The sequence below is a fragment of the Streptopelia decaocto genome (genome assembly GCF_964273445.1).
Source record: "Streptopelia decaocto genome assembly, chromosome: 2".
Classification (NCBI taxonomy): Eukaryota; Metazoa; Chordata; class Aves; order Columbiformes; family Columbidae; genus Streptopelia; species Streptopelia decaocto.
Genome location: NC_138655.1, coordinates 23,580,883 through 23,600,252, shown reverse-complemented (window position 1 = coordinate 23,600,252; position 19,370 = coordinate 23,580,883). Strand labels below are relative to the sequence as shown.

Genomic DNA, 19,370 nt, shown 5'->3' with positions numbered 1-19,370 from the left:
ACACAGAGCAACCTGTCTGCTTAATTTCCCATGACCAGAAGGGCAGATTGAATGTACTCCATGGGTGGTCCAAACTGAGGGGTAACCTAGGCTCAAGTCCTTTACTTATCACTTGCCTAAACCCTGAGATCTATCAAGGGCCTCTAACCACAAAGCAAGGATCCAATTTTAATAGCAAGAACAAGCGCTAAGCTATCTAAAGGACAATTAATTTTTAGAAGTAGTAAAGGAGACATAAAATGGGGGCATTTGTATTTGACAAAATGGAAAAGAAATGCAGCATGATAATAGTTAAAATGAGATTTGCCCTTGGAAATTTTTAAGACAGTTCTGGTTTGAGACCAGAGGGAAAAAGCCACAAAACTTGCATTTCCTCAGTAACTTAAATACTGACCTGTAGCAGCTGTGTTGCTGTAGCTCTTTGTTCAGGATTTTTCACTAAGCATTTCTTCACAAAATCTGTGAATTCATCTGACCAGAGCTCTGGCTTCCGGAAGGTTGGAGGGGGATTTGTAGGAATCATAAAAATAGCCTAGATAAAAATCAAACAACAATAGCAAGTTTAAACAAAACCCATCATCACAGCACTGAAGCCAAGTAAATAAATTGCTTTATCCACCTTTCTTATCAGGCCAAGAATCTGGAAGACAAATTTTAAGCAAGCTAGGATTTCCACTCAGATTGAGATCCAGGAAGTAAATCCAGCTGCTACTAATGTAGCTACTTCCCATTAGATTTTCTCTATTTAAACCGCACCTCGTTGAGCCCATCACTTGTTATTTTATCCATTGCTGTTTATCAGTCTCAAGAGATGATTTTGCCCTTTTGAAAATTCTTAGTAGAAATGACAGCACTGCTCGTTTAAACAGACATGCATGAAGTTGCTGTGAAAAGACAAGTTCACCTTCCCCTCACTTAGCTACATTTAGTTTTATGGAATAATTGCTTAGGAAACTAGAATTACTATTTCCTTTTGCATTCATAGTTCTACAGATTTAAAACTCGCTTTTCCTAATAAGATTAAGAAATGTATGCTAAAATACCTAAGACAACACTACAAGATGACAAAAATAATCAAGTAACTTGTCCACTAGCAGTGAGAATTTACTCAGAAAGGCAGCATTTTACCTAGAGAACAGAAATTTCACACTGTCAAGAACTGTATGTAGACAGATTTTTCAACAAGGAAAAAAAGGTTCATCCTATATAAAGAAATGTTTGTCCTACTAAAGATTATACCTACTGTGTCATTTTCTTTACATTTTTTTCCCCAAGTTTTCCTCTAATTATACATTTACACTTGGCGGGGGGGGGGGAGCAGTACAACTTTGATAGACTACTGTAAAATAATTGGAAATTTTGAACTTCTGTATGTATTATCTCAAATGCATTCAGTATCATTGCTTAAGATTTACAAGACAGCAACACACTATTCAGAACCGGCTCTACTGGCAGCAATAATAAGGTATTTTTTTTTTATGAAACTATTTTCCAAAGTAAAAGGGAGTAAAAGTTTATCATTTGTTTTTCTACAACCATATGCAGAAATATGTATTCAGAAAAGGCAAAAAACTTGAAATGAGAGGTTACACAGACTGCTAGCATGGTAGAGGCTCCAGAAGCTTCAACCTGTGTTTGAAACACGGGCAGCAGGGAAAGGGAACTTCCTGAGATTGTATCCGTAGCTTCTAAGAAGGCTGACTGGCCGTGAAACTTGGTTTAGCTTGTTCAAACCCGCATTCTACAATACTTCTCATATGCTGAAGAAAAGTGGAACCATGCAAAACAATGCAAAACCTGTTTACTGTCATTTTAATGAAAAAAGTATTTCAATACTGAATAGTTTGCTTTAATTCAAATACCTAAAACATTTACAAAACTCAATTAATTATCTGCCTAACACAAGAACTACAAAAAGAGACCTGAGCATCTTGTTTCATAAAGATGTAGGCTTTATATTTTCAGTGGGCAGCCATGCCAAACTGGTATATGAACTCAGATATGAGACGTGGCACTCTATTACTCTGCAATTGGCCTCACCTACTTTGCTTGTGATACAAGACTGTCAGCACAAGCAAAGTGCTTCTGGTATAAAGCAGTGGCTAACATTGAGCTGTTCCTGTCCTTGACAGTAATGATCTCTTCTGAACTTTGAACTGATGACATTTAATCTTATCTTTAGCTGCTCTTAACAGCCAGCTCTGCAGTAGCTATTGAAAACACACAGCTGTAACAGAAGGCCAGTAACTGCTGTTTATGTGGTGCCAAAACATATATCTCCTGTTTGATAATAAACATTGACCTGTCTCTCTGCAGGTACACAAAGCTTAGTTTTGGAGTCCTACTCAGCTCCAAAGTTCTGGGAAAAAATATTTGCCTTTGCCAATTATTTTCATCAACTACACAGCAGTTAAGAACCACAGCAAAGAAGTGACTTCTTTATAATTCACCAAGGACAAGGAGAAGAAAGAGGGAATTCATGAATCATTCTTTTATGGCAGGCAATAAAAGTCACAAAAGGAGATATTCAAGAGCTAGAGTTAAGGTCCTAAATCCACATTTATGCTTTGTATGTTTGTTGAAAATATCTACTTCAGAAACATCTATATTTATTTAATGTAGCTTTCTAAAAATCTTCATGTGACATGAGCTGTGTTAGCTGAAAATTTTAGATGCACTTTCTAAATACAGTAAAACGTATAGAACTACTTATTCGAAATGTTTAGTCCAACTTGTTAATTATGCCATGCCCTCGCAAGCCTGTACCTCTCCTCCTCAGCTCTCGGCACTCCCGTTTATTAACTACCCACAAATGCCAGTTTTCCATTTCATCTTCCCTCTCGGTTTCCTCATTTTGGCTTACTTATTTCTCTGCATAAAAGTTACACTCCCTCTTTCTTTCCAAACACTCTGATTTAGTTTCCACCTCTTCCTGTTTCCTTCCAAGGAGCCTGCAAGGCAATCATCATAGAATTACAAAGCTAGTCCCAAATCTCCAGGAATAAAACCAAAATGCTCACCTGATAGGAATTTATTCTTCATTTTTGCTTCCATTTCTTGTCAAATACATCTTTGCCATCCTAAAAGAACTCTGTCCTATTTTTAAAACAGAACTAAGCTGTTTCAGTCACTCTGTTCCTCCAGTCCCTGTGTTCTCCCAAACTATTACTTCTAGTAATTTTTTGCTTCCACCCCACTTACCACTTTCTCCCAAGTTTCCCACAGCTATTGGTATGAGTTCAGGTCTCACCGCAGGGCTAATGGCAACGCTCACACAGCCAGCCTTAAACTACTGTTACTTGAAAGAAAAACCAAAACCAACAGCACCAACTAGCACTCAATATGAGCTCCCAACCACCCGGTTCCCCTACAGATTGACAAGTCTTCCTCAAATAACACATCAGATATACAAGCAAATGGGTTAGATCATATGACTGAGTCTTCAGTTTTAACCATTTGTCTGTGAGACATCAGAACTCAGGCCTGAGGGATCACAGCAGCTTAATCTGTGTTTGTCTTCACCTCTCCGTGACAGAGCCCCTTCCAAATTTGTCCTGCAGTGGCCCTTCCACCTCTGAACCTTGAGCCCAGCTCTGCTTTGGATCATCTTTCCTATGTTGCTCTGTGGCAAGTCCTACACCCTGCAGCGAAACCAGAATCCGCAGCAAATTACAGTATATGCACGAAAAGGATAAGGGGAAGCTATACCATCCAGGGCAGTTTCCACGGCCACTTGTGAACAGGGCACTAGACAATCTCACAGTTTCTACCATAAATGTTGCCAGAAACCACCTACCTGCCCAATAAGCAGCAATTAGGGTTCAGCTGAACACTGGACTGAAGAGCACATCTTAAATGAGAGCAGAACTGCACAAGTCAGGACACGATTTTCTTTTTATTATTCTTAAAGGGCCTAGCATTTTAAATGAAGTCCAGGCTGAAAACAGGGTTTTTTTGTGAAGGTTCTTTTATGGACAATTTTATTGACATAAAAAATTAATCAGATTAATTAGGAAACACCTAAAGAAAAATGAGACACTCATATACTACATTTGGAATTTCCTAATCAGAAAATCCTTGCAACTCATTCTTCCTGTCAGTTAGGGTAACATATCTGAATTTCACATAGCCCGTGAACACATTCAATAATCAACATTAATTTGGTAGAGGTACTATGTCTTTGAGGTTTTAGCTCCTTTAATAACTAATCTTTACTATTTAAATAAACAGAAGAAAATCAAAATAATATCTTTCACTGTTATTATTTGCCCAGTATCATGAATGCTACTGAAGAAGACAAAGATTGTTATATTGTGGAGATTTTATTATGTTCATCCTGTGAAGCTCCATTACTGGAATCTACAGAGAGAAACCTTTTTAGAAAGAGTGTAAGGATGTAACACATTCACAGGCAGTTGGTGGCTCCACAGGTTTTTGCACCACAATGATACTATTTAGTTTATCACTCTACTGCTGAAAACAAACTCCAAAATACATTTCAACACAGTAGCACATTTTAGAGTATGAAATCCTATTTAATGCGGGGGGGAGGTAACAAAACTGAATCCTGTAACATTTTATTACCTTTAGAAACAAAGAATCAGCTGAAAGACACATTTTTCTCTTTGTGATAGATGCCGTGGAACTTCCTTCTTGAATACCCTCCCAAAAGGCAATTGAAACACAGCTAATTATTCAGTTATACAGTTCAACAGCTGTCTAGAAATGAAACACCAGCATGGAGAAGAAGAGTGAGATACTAGCAGGTTCTACACTGGGTTTTGTTGTTGTTGTTGCAGTGTTGGGGATTTTTGTTTGTTGGATTTTGGTTTTGTTTTTCAATTCATAACTACAATATTGTTCCAATAAAACTTTTTGCAAAACTTTGTAACAATTAAAAAAATTTACTAAACAATTCCTCCTGTTTAAAGAGAAAGAAGTCAGTTTATGATCTGCTTCAGTGTACATAATAAATTTAATTGTTAGAAGCACCCTAAAAATCACCAGTTTCCTCTTCCCATCTGCAAACACAGTAGCTAATGAGGATCCAGTGCACTTACACTTTTTGTGCAGAATTACAAACAGGTCTGGTTCCATCAGATCCATCAATCACATCTATCAGATACATGATCCAAGAAGATTCTCAATATCCCGCAAGTTTGATAAAACCCCTAACTGGAATCTGAACACGTGATTCAAATGGTTCGAAAAGCTTAGTTGTCTTTCTGTGCAAAACACTACTTCCGTTGAAGCAGCCAATACTAATTTTTACTCTTCCTTTTCAGAAAGAAAAAGTAGCTTCTCAATCACACACCAGTTCTTGCTTATCCAATTACACATGTCTTTTTGCAGGAGATAAGAGCTGCTCTTTACTAATCTCAGTGACAAGAGAAACTAGAACTAGAGAAATCAAGAAGGAACTACTAAAATCATAATTGTGCGTGCCATGGCCCATTCAGTGCTATTTCCTTCATTTTCACTGCCTGTCTCATACCTCACATACTTGTAGCAATGAAGTGGCTTGAAGAAACACGCTAAGAGCATTCATTTCAATGTTGCACAGGAAATGCTGAATAGTTCACCCTGAATTAAAGACTACAGAAAGACAAAAGTTGTCAAGTAAGTTCCATCCTCTTATTACTTTTTTTAAACTGTGTGTCATAAAAAACATTTACTGCAGATATGTTCAGTGAATAAATACTCCAGACTGATCTAGCCACCCAATGGATAACTGCTTCTCCCATATCTTAGCTAAAACACATTTTTGGTTTAAGCTAAAATATTTAAGAGGCTATTACCAATTTACAGGAGAAAAAATGTTCATTAAAGTTACTTATCTTTCAGTCCACGTTAATAATCCAGAGAAAAATGCTTGGAGACATCAACTGGGGACACAACCACAGCAATTACATTATTCTGAAAACTAGATCATCAAATAGAAACAAAACACTTTTCACCTTTCACAAAATTTGAAAAACTAGTAGCACCAAATATTAGAAAGCACCTACTCCTAGAAATAAGATTTCCAACATTAAGCCAGAATTTAAAGATTCCTATCACTGTTCAACCAAAACAGCACTTTCTTCACAGAGAGTCAGCAATGACTGTTCATCCAGCTGAGCAGCAGAACGAGAATGCTGTGCTGCTACATCTACCCGCCTCTCCATCTCCCAGCAGAGCACAGCTGGAATTATCAACGTAGGCCTAAATGCAGTAAGGGATAAGTGGAGATTTAGTCCAGAGAACTTTGGGCAAACAGTAATTGATAAAGAATTTTTAACCATAATGAAGGGAAATATGTGTGACGCCTAACAGGCTATTCTCCTGTGTTTCCTTCAATAGTTCTTTAGTAGTGACCACTGATTAAATCACATACACAATACTACATACAGCAAAAACTATTAAAAGTATTTTAGGATAAAATGACAGATACCTCACATATTAACAGTAAGAGCATTAAAAAACAACAAACAAACAAAAAAACCCCCACCACACACTACAAAAACCACACACAAAACCAAAACCACAAACCACAACTGTTACCAGTGGTTTAACAGCCAAACGCTGTGACAGCTCTCCCTCTGGCACGATGACCTTTGCTGTTCAAACCAAAGTATGATGCACTTAAGATGTAAAGTAATAAAGTAATAAAAACAGAGAAAAAATAAATAATGAAAAGAATAATCACATGATTAACAATAAAGATGGGTAACTGAAAGATAAGCCATTTATATTGGTCTGTATATTTATTATTGCTAGTAAGTTCACAACATTTTGACAGTGTTACAGTAGGTCAAGAATGTAAAGATACCAATCTCAAACATTTTGCTATAGTAAGTGCAATTGTAAAACTACTGAAAAGAATCAACCCTTGCCTTGTTAGCACCATCATGCAACAGAACTGCGCCTCAAGACTCACCTCTGAACTTACTCTTCCTACTAAACGTGGGAGCTGGACTTGATGGCCCTTCTGGGTCCCTTCCAACTTGAGATATACTATTTTATGATACTTCCTTTTTAGAAGTTGTTTCAAATTTCAAAAGAATATTACAGAGAATTTTTTCTGTGACAACAGCTTGAAGAAATCAGCATTCTAAGGCCACAAGTTCATTTAGTTTGGGGTTGGTTTTGGTGTCGGCACCACCGATTTTTAAATTGCATAACATGGCATAACTTCAAAGTTCTACCATATCCTGAGACAAATCTACACTGGTATATTTAAAAGGCAGAATTTATTGCACTGGCCATTATCCAATTAGCAAGACAAAGAGTAAGTTCCCCCGATGACTCATCTAAAAGGTTAACATTATCTGTATATGTCCGTTCATTATATATAAATATTCATTACCACCAATTTTTTCCCAGAAGTATCACCTCAGTGTGCTGTCCTAATGCCAGTTAATTTACCAGTTTCTCCTGGGTTGATTTTTTGGTTTTGCTTTGTGTTTGAAAGTTTCTTGACCTCTCATAAGTCATCGCTTGTACTATCCAAAGAGCAACTCAACAAATGATTGGATGGAGTTGTATGCAAAGGAACAACTTTGTTTATCTGCAGTGACCCTTTGCTTGCTTATTTCTTCTTCCTCTCCCTTCAAATCCAGCAGACCTATCAATATTTCTCCAGGCTTTCTTCTAACATATTTAAAGAATTCCTTATGACTTGGGGGAAGAAGTCTTCATGACTTTTGCCTGTAGCTTTTTCAGCTATTATTTTGTCCCAGCTTCCCATCTCCTACTTTAAATTGGACTAGTTTGAGTTTTTCTCCCCAATTCAGTAGGGCTATTTTGATTTCCTGAACCCAACTTTTCAGCACAAAATATTCTTGAATTCTGCCAGTCAATTCAATGTTGTCCTCCCGTTTCCTTTTTGTTTAGAGATGTAACATTCAAGTTTTCATTTCATCTGCAAGGTTACACTCATTGATGTCAGTGGAGTTACAGCAGAAAAGACAACCAGCAACCTGATCTTCAAAAGTCTCCTCTCCTTCAACTGAGATAGCAAATCATTAAAGAAGGGCAACAAATGCCTTTTGAAAGTCTGTAGAAATTAAAAATAAAGCATGGAAATATCTGCAATCTCATCAATGTTTTTTAACTGTTCTTTTGCTTCACTGTGGTTTTTTGCCTTTTCTTTAGGTTTTTTGGGGGGTGGAAGGGGAAGGCTGTTTTAGATAAGTGAAATTACACAATTTTTAAAGCAAAGGCATTCACTGAAAACAAAAATAATTTCAGGCTACTCAGTATTTTGTGCTTAATCCACTCCAGGAAGCTAATGGGTTTGAATTTTTTTTTTAATTGACATTTAGAGGAATTTTCAGAGAGAAACATCTAACTTGCAAATAATCCCATATAGTTACAAAACAGTATAATTACTTAATATTTTATTGAAAGGCTATATTGAAAGTTCACATCCACAACAAGTTTCCACATTTTTAGTGTTCATGAGAAAAAACAACCAACCAAACAACACACACACAAACCCAACCAAACATGATTAAACATGATGACTGAAAAAATCCAAACACTACTAGGAAACAAGACTATGGAAGTCAGCCAGTCTTAGAAACACAAGCAAGAGTTTCAAACACCTGAAAAGAACTGCATCATTCAGACATCATCTAGGACAATATCGCCAAAAATATCGCACATCAATAGGGAAATCTAAGCGAGTGTTCTGAAGAGTACGCTCACCTTCAGCATCAGCTAATCAAGGTGTATCTAATCAGGATGGGGAAAAAGGGTGCATGCATGTATGCACATCTGTTGGGGTTTTAAGATTATTTTTCTTCCCTCAAAAGGGGGGTGGATGAGTTGGGGGGGGGGGGAGATGCTTAAGGAAGAAAAAAAGGAAATAGATATTCAGCTGTCTTTAGACTGAAAGAAGTAAGTGATGTAGTGGTTTAATCTTCTAATTCCATTTTTACTTGGCACAGACTTGGAAAAGAGGGTATTTTTACATAGTCATATAAGAGAAAATTCCCTTTTGATGACAGGCAACACAATATCTTTGTAAAGAAATCACCACAGAGAGATGGGGCCACTTCAGACCAGTAGCCAATTTGAGGTTCTACCATAACCCTCAGGGGAACTTCACCAAAATTTAAAAGCGTCTCAGATCAAACTATACATTATGGCAGATTTCTGCTCAAGAGCGAGGGAACTCACTGGCCCAAGGCTATTTCCCAGCCACACACGTGTCCAGGAATCAAAAGAGGAACAAGGTGTCTCATGAATGTAGGTACTTCTCTCAGACAGAAGCATCCTGCAGTCACTTAAATCCCCTCTCCACAGAATCCAAGAGATCTAAAAGTCTTGAACCTGAACAACTTTTTAGGGTTTTTTAACACTGAACTTGAAAAAGTAGGGGCTTTTTATCAGTTACAAAACATGGAAGTGGCTGTGAAAGTGCACATTACATGACTGAGTCCAGGGAATACTCTTTTGATTAATTCAGTCATCTTTCACCATAGTTTCTTTTACTCCAGATGCAGTACTATCTTGTAAATCCACAAACATAATGCCTAGAAGGTTCCAATTCTGTTACCCAGACTAAGAAACTTACTTTCCCTCCAAGAAAATTCCAACTAGCTTATTTTAATAATAAAATCTTTTCTTCCCACAGTATTTTCTGCAGTTTCTGAGAAAATGAGGCAGTGATTACATCCAGAAATATATTAACATTTACTGAGACATAAAGTGGAAAAACTGCATTTGGAATTATATTTACTAATAAAAGAGTCAAGGACTGAGTAACTTATATTTGTGAGAAAAAGCTGTAGTAAACTTGCTGGACATTAAATGTGAAACTTCTGCCATAACCACACACAGTAGTAATGACAGAAGGCATTCAAGAAATACGCAGTAGTTCTTTATTCAGGATATGTTAGACCTCCAGCAGCAGTATTGAGTTCAGTTTTAGGTATCACACTTTCAGAGATGTGAACCAACTGAAGATGGTTCAAAAGACAGCAGCTATAACGCTTCGATATTTAAAAACCACAATCTATAAGGAAAGATTGAATGAATTAGGATTGCTTGAAGAGGAGGTGACTATAGTGAGAAACATGGTAAGAGTCTCCAACATGCCAAATGCCAGATCAAAGGGGGAGAAAATATTCTTTTTTTCAAGTCTATAAAGAATAGAAGAAGAGCTAATGAGTTTCATTTTCAACAAAAAAATATTCAGTTACAGAGTAGGAAAGTTTACTATAAACCACCTGAGAAGTTTGGCACTGTATTCTATCAAAAGTTAGACACAGTTTCAGAATTGTATGATCAAAATTTAGGCATGCATTTCGATGATCTCTTCCACCAACACCACCTCCCCATTTGCCCAGTGTTCACGCAAATCTCGCACTCTCAGAAGACGTAGCATTTTCCTCAAGTCTAACCTGAAAATTCAGTGGAAGAGTGTGTTAGACAAAGACAAAATTAAATTAAAATCCATGTGCATCCTTCATAGGTTGCTCTCTCCCTGCAACAGCTCCTCTGATTCTATGTGGATTATGAAAGGACTTACATATAAGAGCCAATACTTCGAGCAGTTACAGGTAGCACGGAAGAAAGCAGGAATTTCATCTAGTTGTGTCACAACTGTAATAGAGTCTTGCTCGAAAAATAATCTGCACACTGTGAGTTTATAAACCTATAGCAGCTGACAGCTCACTGGGATGTCCAAAGGTGACTTTGATGATGATAATAATAATTCTCCTTGTTTATTATTATTATTATCATCATCATCATCATCTTGGTCAGCCTAAGTACGGGATGATCATGTTTAACAGAAGAAACATGAAACACAGAGGAACAACACTCACAACGTTTGCAGCTTCCTACTTCACCATTTACAATGACAACAGATGAGCAGGTGACAACAAAAGCCAACCACTGGCAAAAATGAAAACAACCAACTTGCAGTGCTCAAATTAAGAACTAAAATTAAACAGACAGATTACAATATTTCAGATATTAAATGCCTACATCCCTCTGAAATAATGGAAATGTCTAATTAATTACAGAAGATTTTCTAGTCTATGAAAGAGTAACTGAGTATTAAGTTCTTACGTCTTAAAGCTCTGCCTGTCTTCAAGCAAAGAAGGAAAAATTCCTCTCCTGTCTCCGCTCCACTAATACCAAAGTACCGAGAGAATACAAGACTCAACATTGCTGCTTTCCCAGGTACCAGATACGTACAGAGAACAGTGTTACTGTCCTTGCCTTAGCTGGTATTTCCAATATTCTCCCTAATAGCTTCATTAAAATATCATTTACGTTGTAGTCTCTAAATTTGATTGCTAGATTAATGTAAAAGTTATCTACAACCTTTCTGGTAAGGAAATGTAGTTGCTAGAGCAAATCTAACTTTTTTTTTTTCTCCAAAGTCAGAGTTAAAATTCAAATATACCACAGGAACTGACATTTCAGTTCTCCATGACACTTTGTCCTCTTGGTAGGTATAAGCATTGCTCTCTGAAACAGAAAGCAAGAAATATGAACCACATAACGGCATTCAAAAGCAATCCTACCAAACGACAGAGGTAAAACAACATACCAAAATCTGGACAGGATACATAGATTTAAAAAAAAAAAAAAAAAAAATCTTTCTGAAATGGTATTGTGTCTGGTGAAACTGGCGTTTGTAATGACTGGTCAGCATTTAATAACTGTCACAACACACATCCTAAGGAAGATTCTTCCAGAAGGGAAAATGTTCCAAAGAGAAAACATACAGACAAAATTCAAATGCCAAGTGCCATTTTTTAAAAAACAACAGTAAAAAAGTAAAATGAACTGTGAGCTGAAGTCGGTTCCCCATATCTTTAGTTTTATTTATCAAACTGAAAAATCTCTCCAACTTTCTCTTTTCCTGTATAAGACCAAAACTATGAGATGTTCTGTTTGTATTACAATTACACTAATTCATTGCAGGTCACTTGCTTTTTACTGAGTCCAGATGACATTTAGTAAGTTAAACATGGGCCAATTAACTTAAAAAAAAAAAAGATGGGGGGCTGATTGCTGCTGGGTAGGTCATACAGTGGCTACAGAACACAATTGCTTGAGTTACATTTTGACTAACATCAAACACAGAGGTGAAGCTAAAAACTACTTTTTTTTTCTGTACACCTTCTAGATTTCTCACATTGAAATGTACTAATTTAACAGCCATCTCTTTCCCACCCTGAGGTGACGGCTACGAATGGGTTCACCAGCACTTTATTGTTTCCTCTTTCTTCACTCAATTAAAAGAAAAACAAAACAAAACACATTTTTAATATTCTAAGAAGTACAAACAATGTAGTTTCCACTTTATTTTTAATATCCCCAGTGGCTAACTAACCTTTTCAAGCCCGCTCATTTGAACTTTCCAGAGTACAAAAGAAAAACATTGCACTGGAGATTTAGTGAACACTAAAAATAATAATGGTCTAAGCCTCTTCTATTTCTACAATAACATTTATATTCTTAAATCAACCTGAACTGCCATGTAATTAGCCATACAGTAACCTTTACTGATAATGCAGAGAAACTAGTTCCAGAGGGGTAGGAAAATCCTCAAGCTTATCTCCAAGAAGCAAATAAACAATATGTCTTTGCTAATGCCTTGGTCGCGATCAAGGGCTGAATCTTTTCTGACAAAAACACTAGCTACAAAACGATGATTAAAATCTTTGCTACTAAATAAAACATCAGTTTACACTCAGTGTAACTGACTGCAAATCTGTCAGTGGTATTCTTTATAACCTTGTCTGGATTTGGCATCTTTTTCCAGAAGTTTTCCCCCTCTCAAACAGCAGTATCAACTGCTTCAGTAAAACCTAATATGCTTATATAAAATAGTAGCCCTGTTAGTTGTTTATTCTATAACCCACTGCATTATGCAGGTTAATTATCATTTGTATCATCTCAAGGTTTTGTACCCATCTCTACTTCCTTCCAACACGATCTACTCAGCTTTTAACAAACTACCCAATACAAGAAACAGAAGCACAACACCACATGCTATTTAGATGCCATTATCCTAATTATTATCCAGACTTGGTCATCATCTTCAAAATATTGCACACCCTACAGGAAATATGCAGAACTCACGCAGATAAACTGCTTAGTTGCACGTACGTGATATCACCCTACAGGAACAAGGACGTGGAAAAGAATTTCTTTGTGTAATTAAGAAAAAAAGTTCATAGCATAAGATTAACACTTTTAGGCCAGAAAGATGTACAGAGACTGAGAAAAAAAGATCTGCAATAATGTGAATTGGCCTTGCTTCTAAATTTCTTTTCTTAAACAAAGTTTTAAAGAAACCTGAAGGAAGAATTTAAAAACAAACCAACCAAACAAAAAAAATAGCAAGTATCCATCAAGATTCCCAATCTATTTAACCTGGAATATTTTATCGCAACGCTGATATTTTATAGGTTTTGATTCTGACTTGTGGTCAGTGTTGTACGGCCCTCTCCAAACACTTATTAATCACATTTTCTAAATTTTTGTTAAGAGCCTGGTTTACCCTATTGCATTTTGTTTCTAGTCTAAGATATGTCTCACAGCTTCCCTAGAACGGCTGACAATGCAAAGAAAAAAGAAAAATGAAAGCAAAGCCCCGTTACTGTAGGTACGCACAGAAATAACATCCCTTCTTTAACAGTTTAAGGAACAAAAATTTACAGCCTATATTACTAGAAAAATTACAGCTGAGCAATATGGCTGTTGCAATCACTCAAGTATGCAAACAAAATAGCAATGGCTGAAGCAGTGATCAGAAATGCTGATATCATACAAATGGGCCATATCATACCCGTAATTCCTAGCAGCTTGTCTCCACTTTATACAAAAAGATCGCACACAGAAGGGGGGAAGGAATTTTGAAGCCAAAGGTTCTTCGAGACACAGCAGCCTTATACCATTCTGTGTAGATGGCCTTTCTCCTTCAATAGACAGACAATCCTAAACCAGCTGCCACACGATTCCTCCACCTTCCTTTACATGCAGGAAACTCAAATGAAGGAGCGTGAGTGCACCGGGTACAGACTGCGGGGCTGGGATGCCTTGCTGGATTGACACAAGGAAGGATTTAGAAGGGAACCGTATAAAGAGAAAAAACAGACAAATAATCCAGTTGCTTGAGTTGAAATTCAACCACAGACTAAACTGAAAAGTTGATCTTAGAAACAGCAGCAATTGTTTTAGAAGGGATAAACCCAGTCAGAGGATTCAATGCCTATAATTATATTTTTCATACAACAATATCCAATGACTGGAAGTTAAAACGTTTTCATCTGAGTATAGCTAGAAGTACAGATAAATACATAATGATATACCAGGAGCTCTGATGAATTCTGTTCCAAAGGACATATTCGACATCCAGTTAATACTGGGAATACATAACAAGACCCATGTAAACAATAAACATTTTCTACACACTAGTTTAGCATTCCCAAGGCATCAACTCTTGGCAATAAAACTGACAGAGCCTCCGTTTAGTGTCAGATGGAGATTTAAGTTTATCATAGTTCTTTAGGCATAAACATTTCACAAAGAGCTATATAGAGACAAACAGTTCACCCTCCTGTGATCAACAAGAAGACACCATGCACGTTACTGAAGAGACAGTGTGCCTTCTGAGTGCTGGGAAACAGAGATCAAACAAACCAACCCCACCCGCAACCCACACAAACACACAGCTCTGCACTTCTTTGCCTGCCTGAAAACACCCAGCTGTAACAGGGCAGTATTTGCAAATATATGTAACTAAATAACTCACATGCATGTATATAGAGTTCTTTGAGAGAGATATACCCATACTTATATATTCCTGTATATAAAAAACTGACTCCATATATATACATACATGTGAGTTCTCTGATTATAGATACTGAAATATATATGGATTTTTTATATATGCATATGTATCTCTCAAAGAACTAACAAAATGTATATATGTATATATATATTAAAAAAAAAAAACACAGTGAAAATAACAATTGTTTTCTTCACTATCTCTCAATTAAGGCAGGTTTCCACATGTTTGGAAGTGGCTTGTAACCATGGGAAAGAAATTATAAAGAACACAATGCTCATTTTTGTCTGAAAATCCTAAGGCTCCTGACCATCTCTTTATCTTCTGGAGTACGCTTTTTAAATCCATCACTCTGCCTCTGAACAAGATTTGCATGTATTTCCCCGTCAAGGCTGTGTGCATTGCAGATGAAGCACAACACTGAAGTACCTGAGCACAAGGTACGCAGTTAAGGAAGGGCAAGTTCTTCCATTCTATCAGTTACACCCCACACACTCACACGCACACCCTGATCTGACAGCCACTGTTCCTTCCTTAGGAAGCTGGCATGCAGAGACATCACATCACAGGCAGAACAAACACTACTGAAAAATCTGAAAGCAGAGGTTCTTTCCCTTATGACAAAAGGCTGAGGGAGCTGGGTCTCTTTGGTCTGGAGGAGACTGAGGGGTGATCTTAATAATGTTTATAAATATATAAAGGGTGAGTGCCACGAGGATGGAGCCAGGCTTTTCTCGGTGACAACCAAGACAAGGAGTAATGGGTTCAAACTGGAACACAAGAGGTTCCACTTAAATTTGAGAAGAAACTTCTTCTCAGTAAGGGTGACAAGCCTGGAACAAGCTGCCCAGGGAGGTTGTGGAGTCTCTTTCTCTGGAGACATTCAAAACCTGCCTGGACACATTCCTGTGTAACCTCATCTAGGTGTTTCTGCTCCGGCAGGGGGATTGGACTTGATCTTTCAAGGTCCCTTCCAATCCCTAACATTCTGTGATTCTGTTCTCTCATTGAAGAGATCACCATGGCTGGGTTCTCATCTCCACTGAAGTTTCTAACAATTAGAGTTAGGTGCAGTATGTCCTCTTCCTCTGATATGCAAACCTCACATATTTGAAGACCAAAAACGTAATTCGGACAAATCCCCACACAAAGTTTTCACAGATGTGGAGAAAAAGAAGCTCTTTGCAACAAAACTGCAATCTCTCGAGGAGACTTTGCCAAGCTTTACCCTCTGGTTTCACCGCCCTTGTCTCTCCTGCCTGCTGGGGAGCTCTTCTTTGCCCAGCCAAAGCACCAGGGATGAGAAAGGAGGTGCAAGAGAGGAAAATTCATGTGGAAATCAGGGAAAAAGAAAACAGTTCTGAGCAGATCTTGCCTGACCTTAACAACACAGACTAGGCATCAAAGTTGGGCTTTAACTGACAGTGGAGGACCAGCCAACCATTACTCTGGCTCAAAAAAGGGCCATCTAACATTCTCCACTTCCAGAACACATCCCACACCTGCCAAAGGACATAACTTTTTTTTTTTTTTTTGAGAACCACTGCTCTGTGAATTAAAAATATCAATTAAAAATAAAAAAAACATACCTATTTTAATTGCCTATAAACAGTCATTTTCATTTTAGTAGTGAATATTCAACCAGTTTCCTTAATTAAACTATTAGTACATGTAACGGCAAATTGAAAACGTGAAAACGTAGAACTTATCTGATAAATTTGCCAGAGTTTCAGTGAAGAACGGCATCGGAAAACAACACACCTTACCTTCACATGCCACCCAGCATTTGATTTCTCTGCCATTTGGACTTAACACCTTACACATATAAATAACTCTCTCAAGAAAGGAAAAGCCAGCTTTGGCTGACTATCATTGGAATGGTTATTTGAAACCAGTAATCACACAATTCGTTCAAATTCTTATCATATTACCAATATTTTATTGGAAACAGATGTTAGCAGCACAATTTAGTCAGAATTATTGAACAACTTTTCCTTCAGTTTCATAACAAATTAGGCAATGCTTAGTTGAAGCGTCTGAAAAAAGTTACAGAATCGCAAGCCCTAAGGCACAGGACTTGGGTGTCATAATTTAAACCATCACCCGCTGAAATGCAGAGGCATTAGAAACGTAACGGTTTAGTCTGTAGAACAAATTTCTCCTGCAGATTATAGTCTTTCTTTGTTAATAAATACTCAAGTCTCAACAGTAACCAAGAGCTACCATTTCAATATCAAAAGCCTAGCAGAATTCTTTCAAACTTAATAGTAAAATTTCCTGAATGTTTACAAATAAGTACTGCACAACAATTATTTATGTTTTAGGGGCCATCTTGAGCACAGCATTCATGAAATGACAGAGTTTTTTATTCATAGCACAAAAGCAAAAAGTAAGTTAATGAAGGGAATAATGCAGAAGTCATCTCACCTTGTGAGCCTACTACAGCAGCTGAGCCTAAGTAACAATTCTCCAATTCAAATAGAAAGGAAAATGTTTTCAGTGATTGTCTTTAGCTCCAGATTTGGTGTCTTGGCCCCTAGTAGTCCAGTTTACTGCCTTTAAAGTCATTTTGCAAGGCTACATACAAAAACGTAATTGTCAAAGGAAAACAAAAAAGATGGATTGACTGATTTTTCCAGTCAATTGCTGAAATTCTGGAGTGTGAAATCGCTCATTTTAGTAACAGGCACCGAGAGTGCCTTTTGATCAACATAATATTATAAAAGGCAAAAAAAAAAAGTTACTGTGTAATTGCCAGGGTTGCCAGTCTCCATCTAGTCACCATGTGTCTTCTGGTAACTGTTATGAGGTAACTGTGTTACAAATGTGATTATGACATTCACTGCAGACATTTTTCTTCTCTTAACAGTAAAGTTTCATTTTATGGAAAAAAGGTTCTCTTGAGGTCTGAAATAGAGCTGAGCCAACCATGGTTTTATGTTCAGAATATAGATAAGTAATGAAGGTAACATCCTAACAAGACTACTAAGCAGCAGTGGGGAAAGAATGCACTTTGTGTTTGAAACAATACCTGAAAGACACATATGGCCCTTAATGGCTTATAAAAATTAACATTATACCCAGTGACTTCATCCATAAGAAGACAAAGCACAAAGAACAAGCACAAAGAACAAACTCTACAAAAAGCCAGCCAATAAGCTCAAGTTGCCCCAGAAAGCCAAAACGTGCTAGATCAAAATTTATACCTGTAAGATCGTCAAATATATGAAGTCAGAAATACAGAGTCCTAATGATTTTTTTTTATCTGAAGTTAACATAACAGTTCAAACACTATTACTCGTAAGCATAATTTTACCCTTGCTCTGCCGTTATGTTAAAATATTTCCAAAGTAAGAAGTAATAAAGAAAAGGAAACAAAAATGAAGGGGGAGACCTTTTTCATTAAAACTTTCTCTTCTGCATATCTGTATGTAACCTAATGTTAGTGTTAAAGATCTCCAAGGGCACCAAATACTGATTTCCTTTTCTTCAAATATGAGGAAATTGGTTTGTATGATACCATTTGCTGAAGGCAAAGCACATACAAATACAGGACAAAGTGTCTTTAAATCATCCGTCAACCACCGATGTAAAAAATAATAATCAAAAGGATCACTTAATCTACCAACAAAACACTTTCAAGAGACAGACAAAGAATCGTAAACAGACATAGTTTTGATGCAAAGGGGAATCTTGTAACAGCATCATGTTCTGAGAGCACACGTATACAACATATGACAAATCTAACGTGAAAGGGCAATGGCCTAATTTGACCTCCTCTTGCATAAATCAAAGTCTATGAACAAATGGGCTAAAGCAGCTCCAATGAGAACAACGAAAAATGTGTTAAGTGATTTTCATGTTCTGCATGATTCAGAAATAAGGAGTGAGATTAAATTTAGACTACAAGCATGTAGTTAACCTCCTCCTAGTTTCTTTGATGGGGCAAGGAACACCAGAGGCTTTCGATTAAAAATGATTGATGAGTCTTTACATTTTTCCACTAAACTCTTTGAATACTATAAATGCAAATGTAATTTTTCCATTTGTCTGGAAGTTACTACTATTGAGAGCTCAGGTACATCAAAACCACTCAATATACAGGGTAATTTGGTATCTCTGGGAATCTTCACAAATAACAATCTGTACCTCTAATGCATTTTAAGACAGACAAGCTGATTACTTGAGAGTAGCCTCTTCCATGTTCTCTTCCATGGCAGCAAGCTGAGTTGATTCAATTTTATACTTTCATTAAATTGGGAGAAAAAGGTAGCAAAGGTGTTTAAAGACTGATTATTTTAATAATGATTTTTCTGAAAGTTTGTTTGTTTGTTTTGGGGGGTTTTTTGTTCGTTTGTTTTTTAACTTCAGGCAGTATTTTAAATTTCTCTTTATACAGTTCAAACTCTGAGAATTTTTGTTATTTGTAAAAGTTTTCAGAAGAAGCCTGGATGAAAGAGGTTCTAGCTGAGAGTGTGACTGTGCCATTCTGGCATAGCTGGGATGGATGGAGTCAAGTCATGGCAATATTGATCTTCTGCATTCATCGAGTAAGTTTGTCCAGGAT

General features: G+C 37.0%; 1 protein-coding gene across 1 annotated transcript in view; it reads right to left on the bottom strand.

Moving 5' to 3' along the window:
- The window catches only part of STK3 (serine/threonine kinase 3), a 129,489-nt gene that overhangs the window by 71,375 nt on the left and 38,744 nt on the right, over positions 1–19,370 (bottom strand). The window contains exon 7 of the mRNA XM_082045705.1: positions 395–532. Within this exon, the coding sequence (XP_081901831.1) occupies positions 395–532 (138 nt within the window). The remainder of the gene's footprint in view (positions 1–394; positions 533–19,370) is intronic.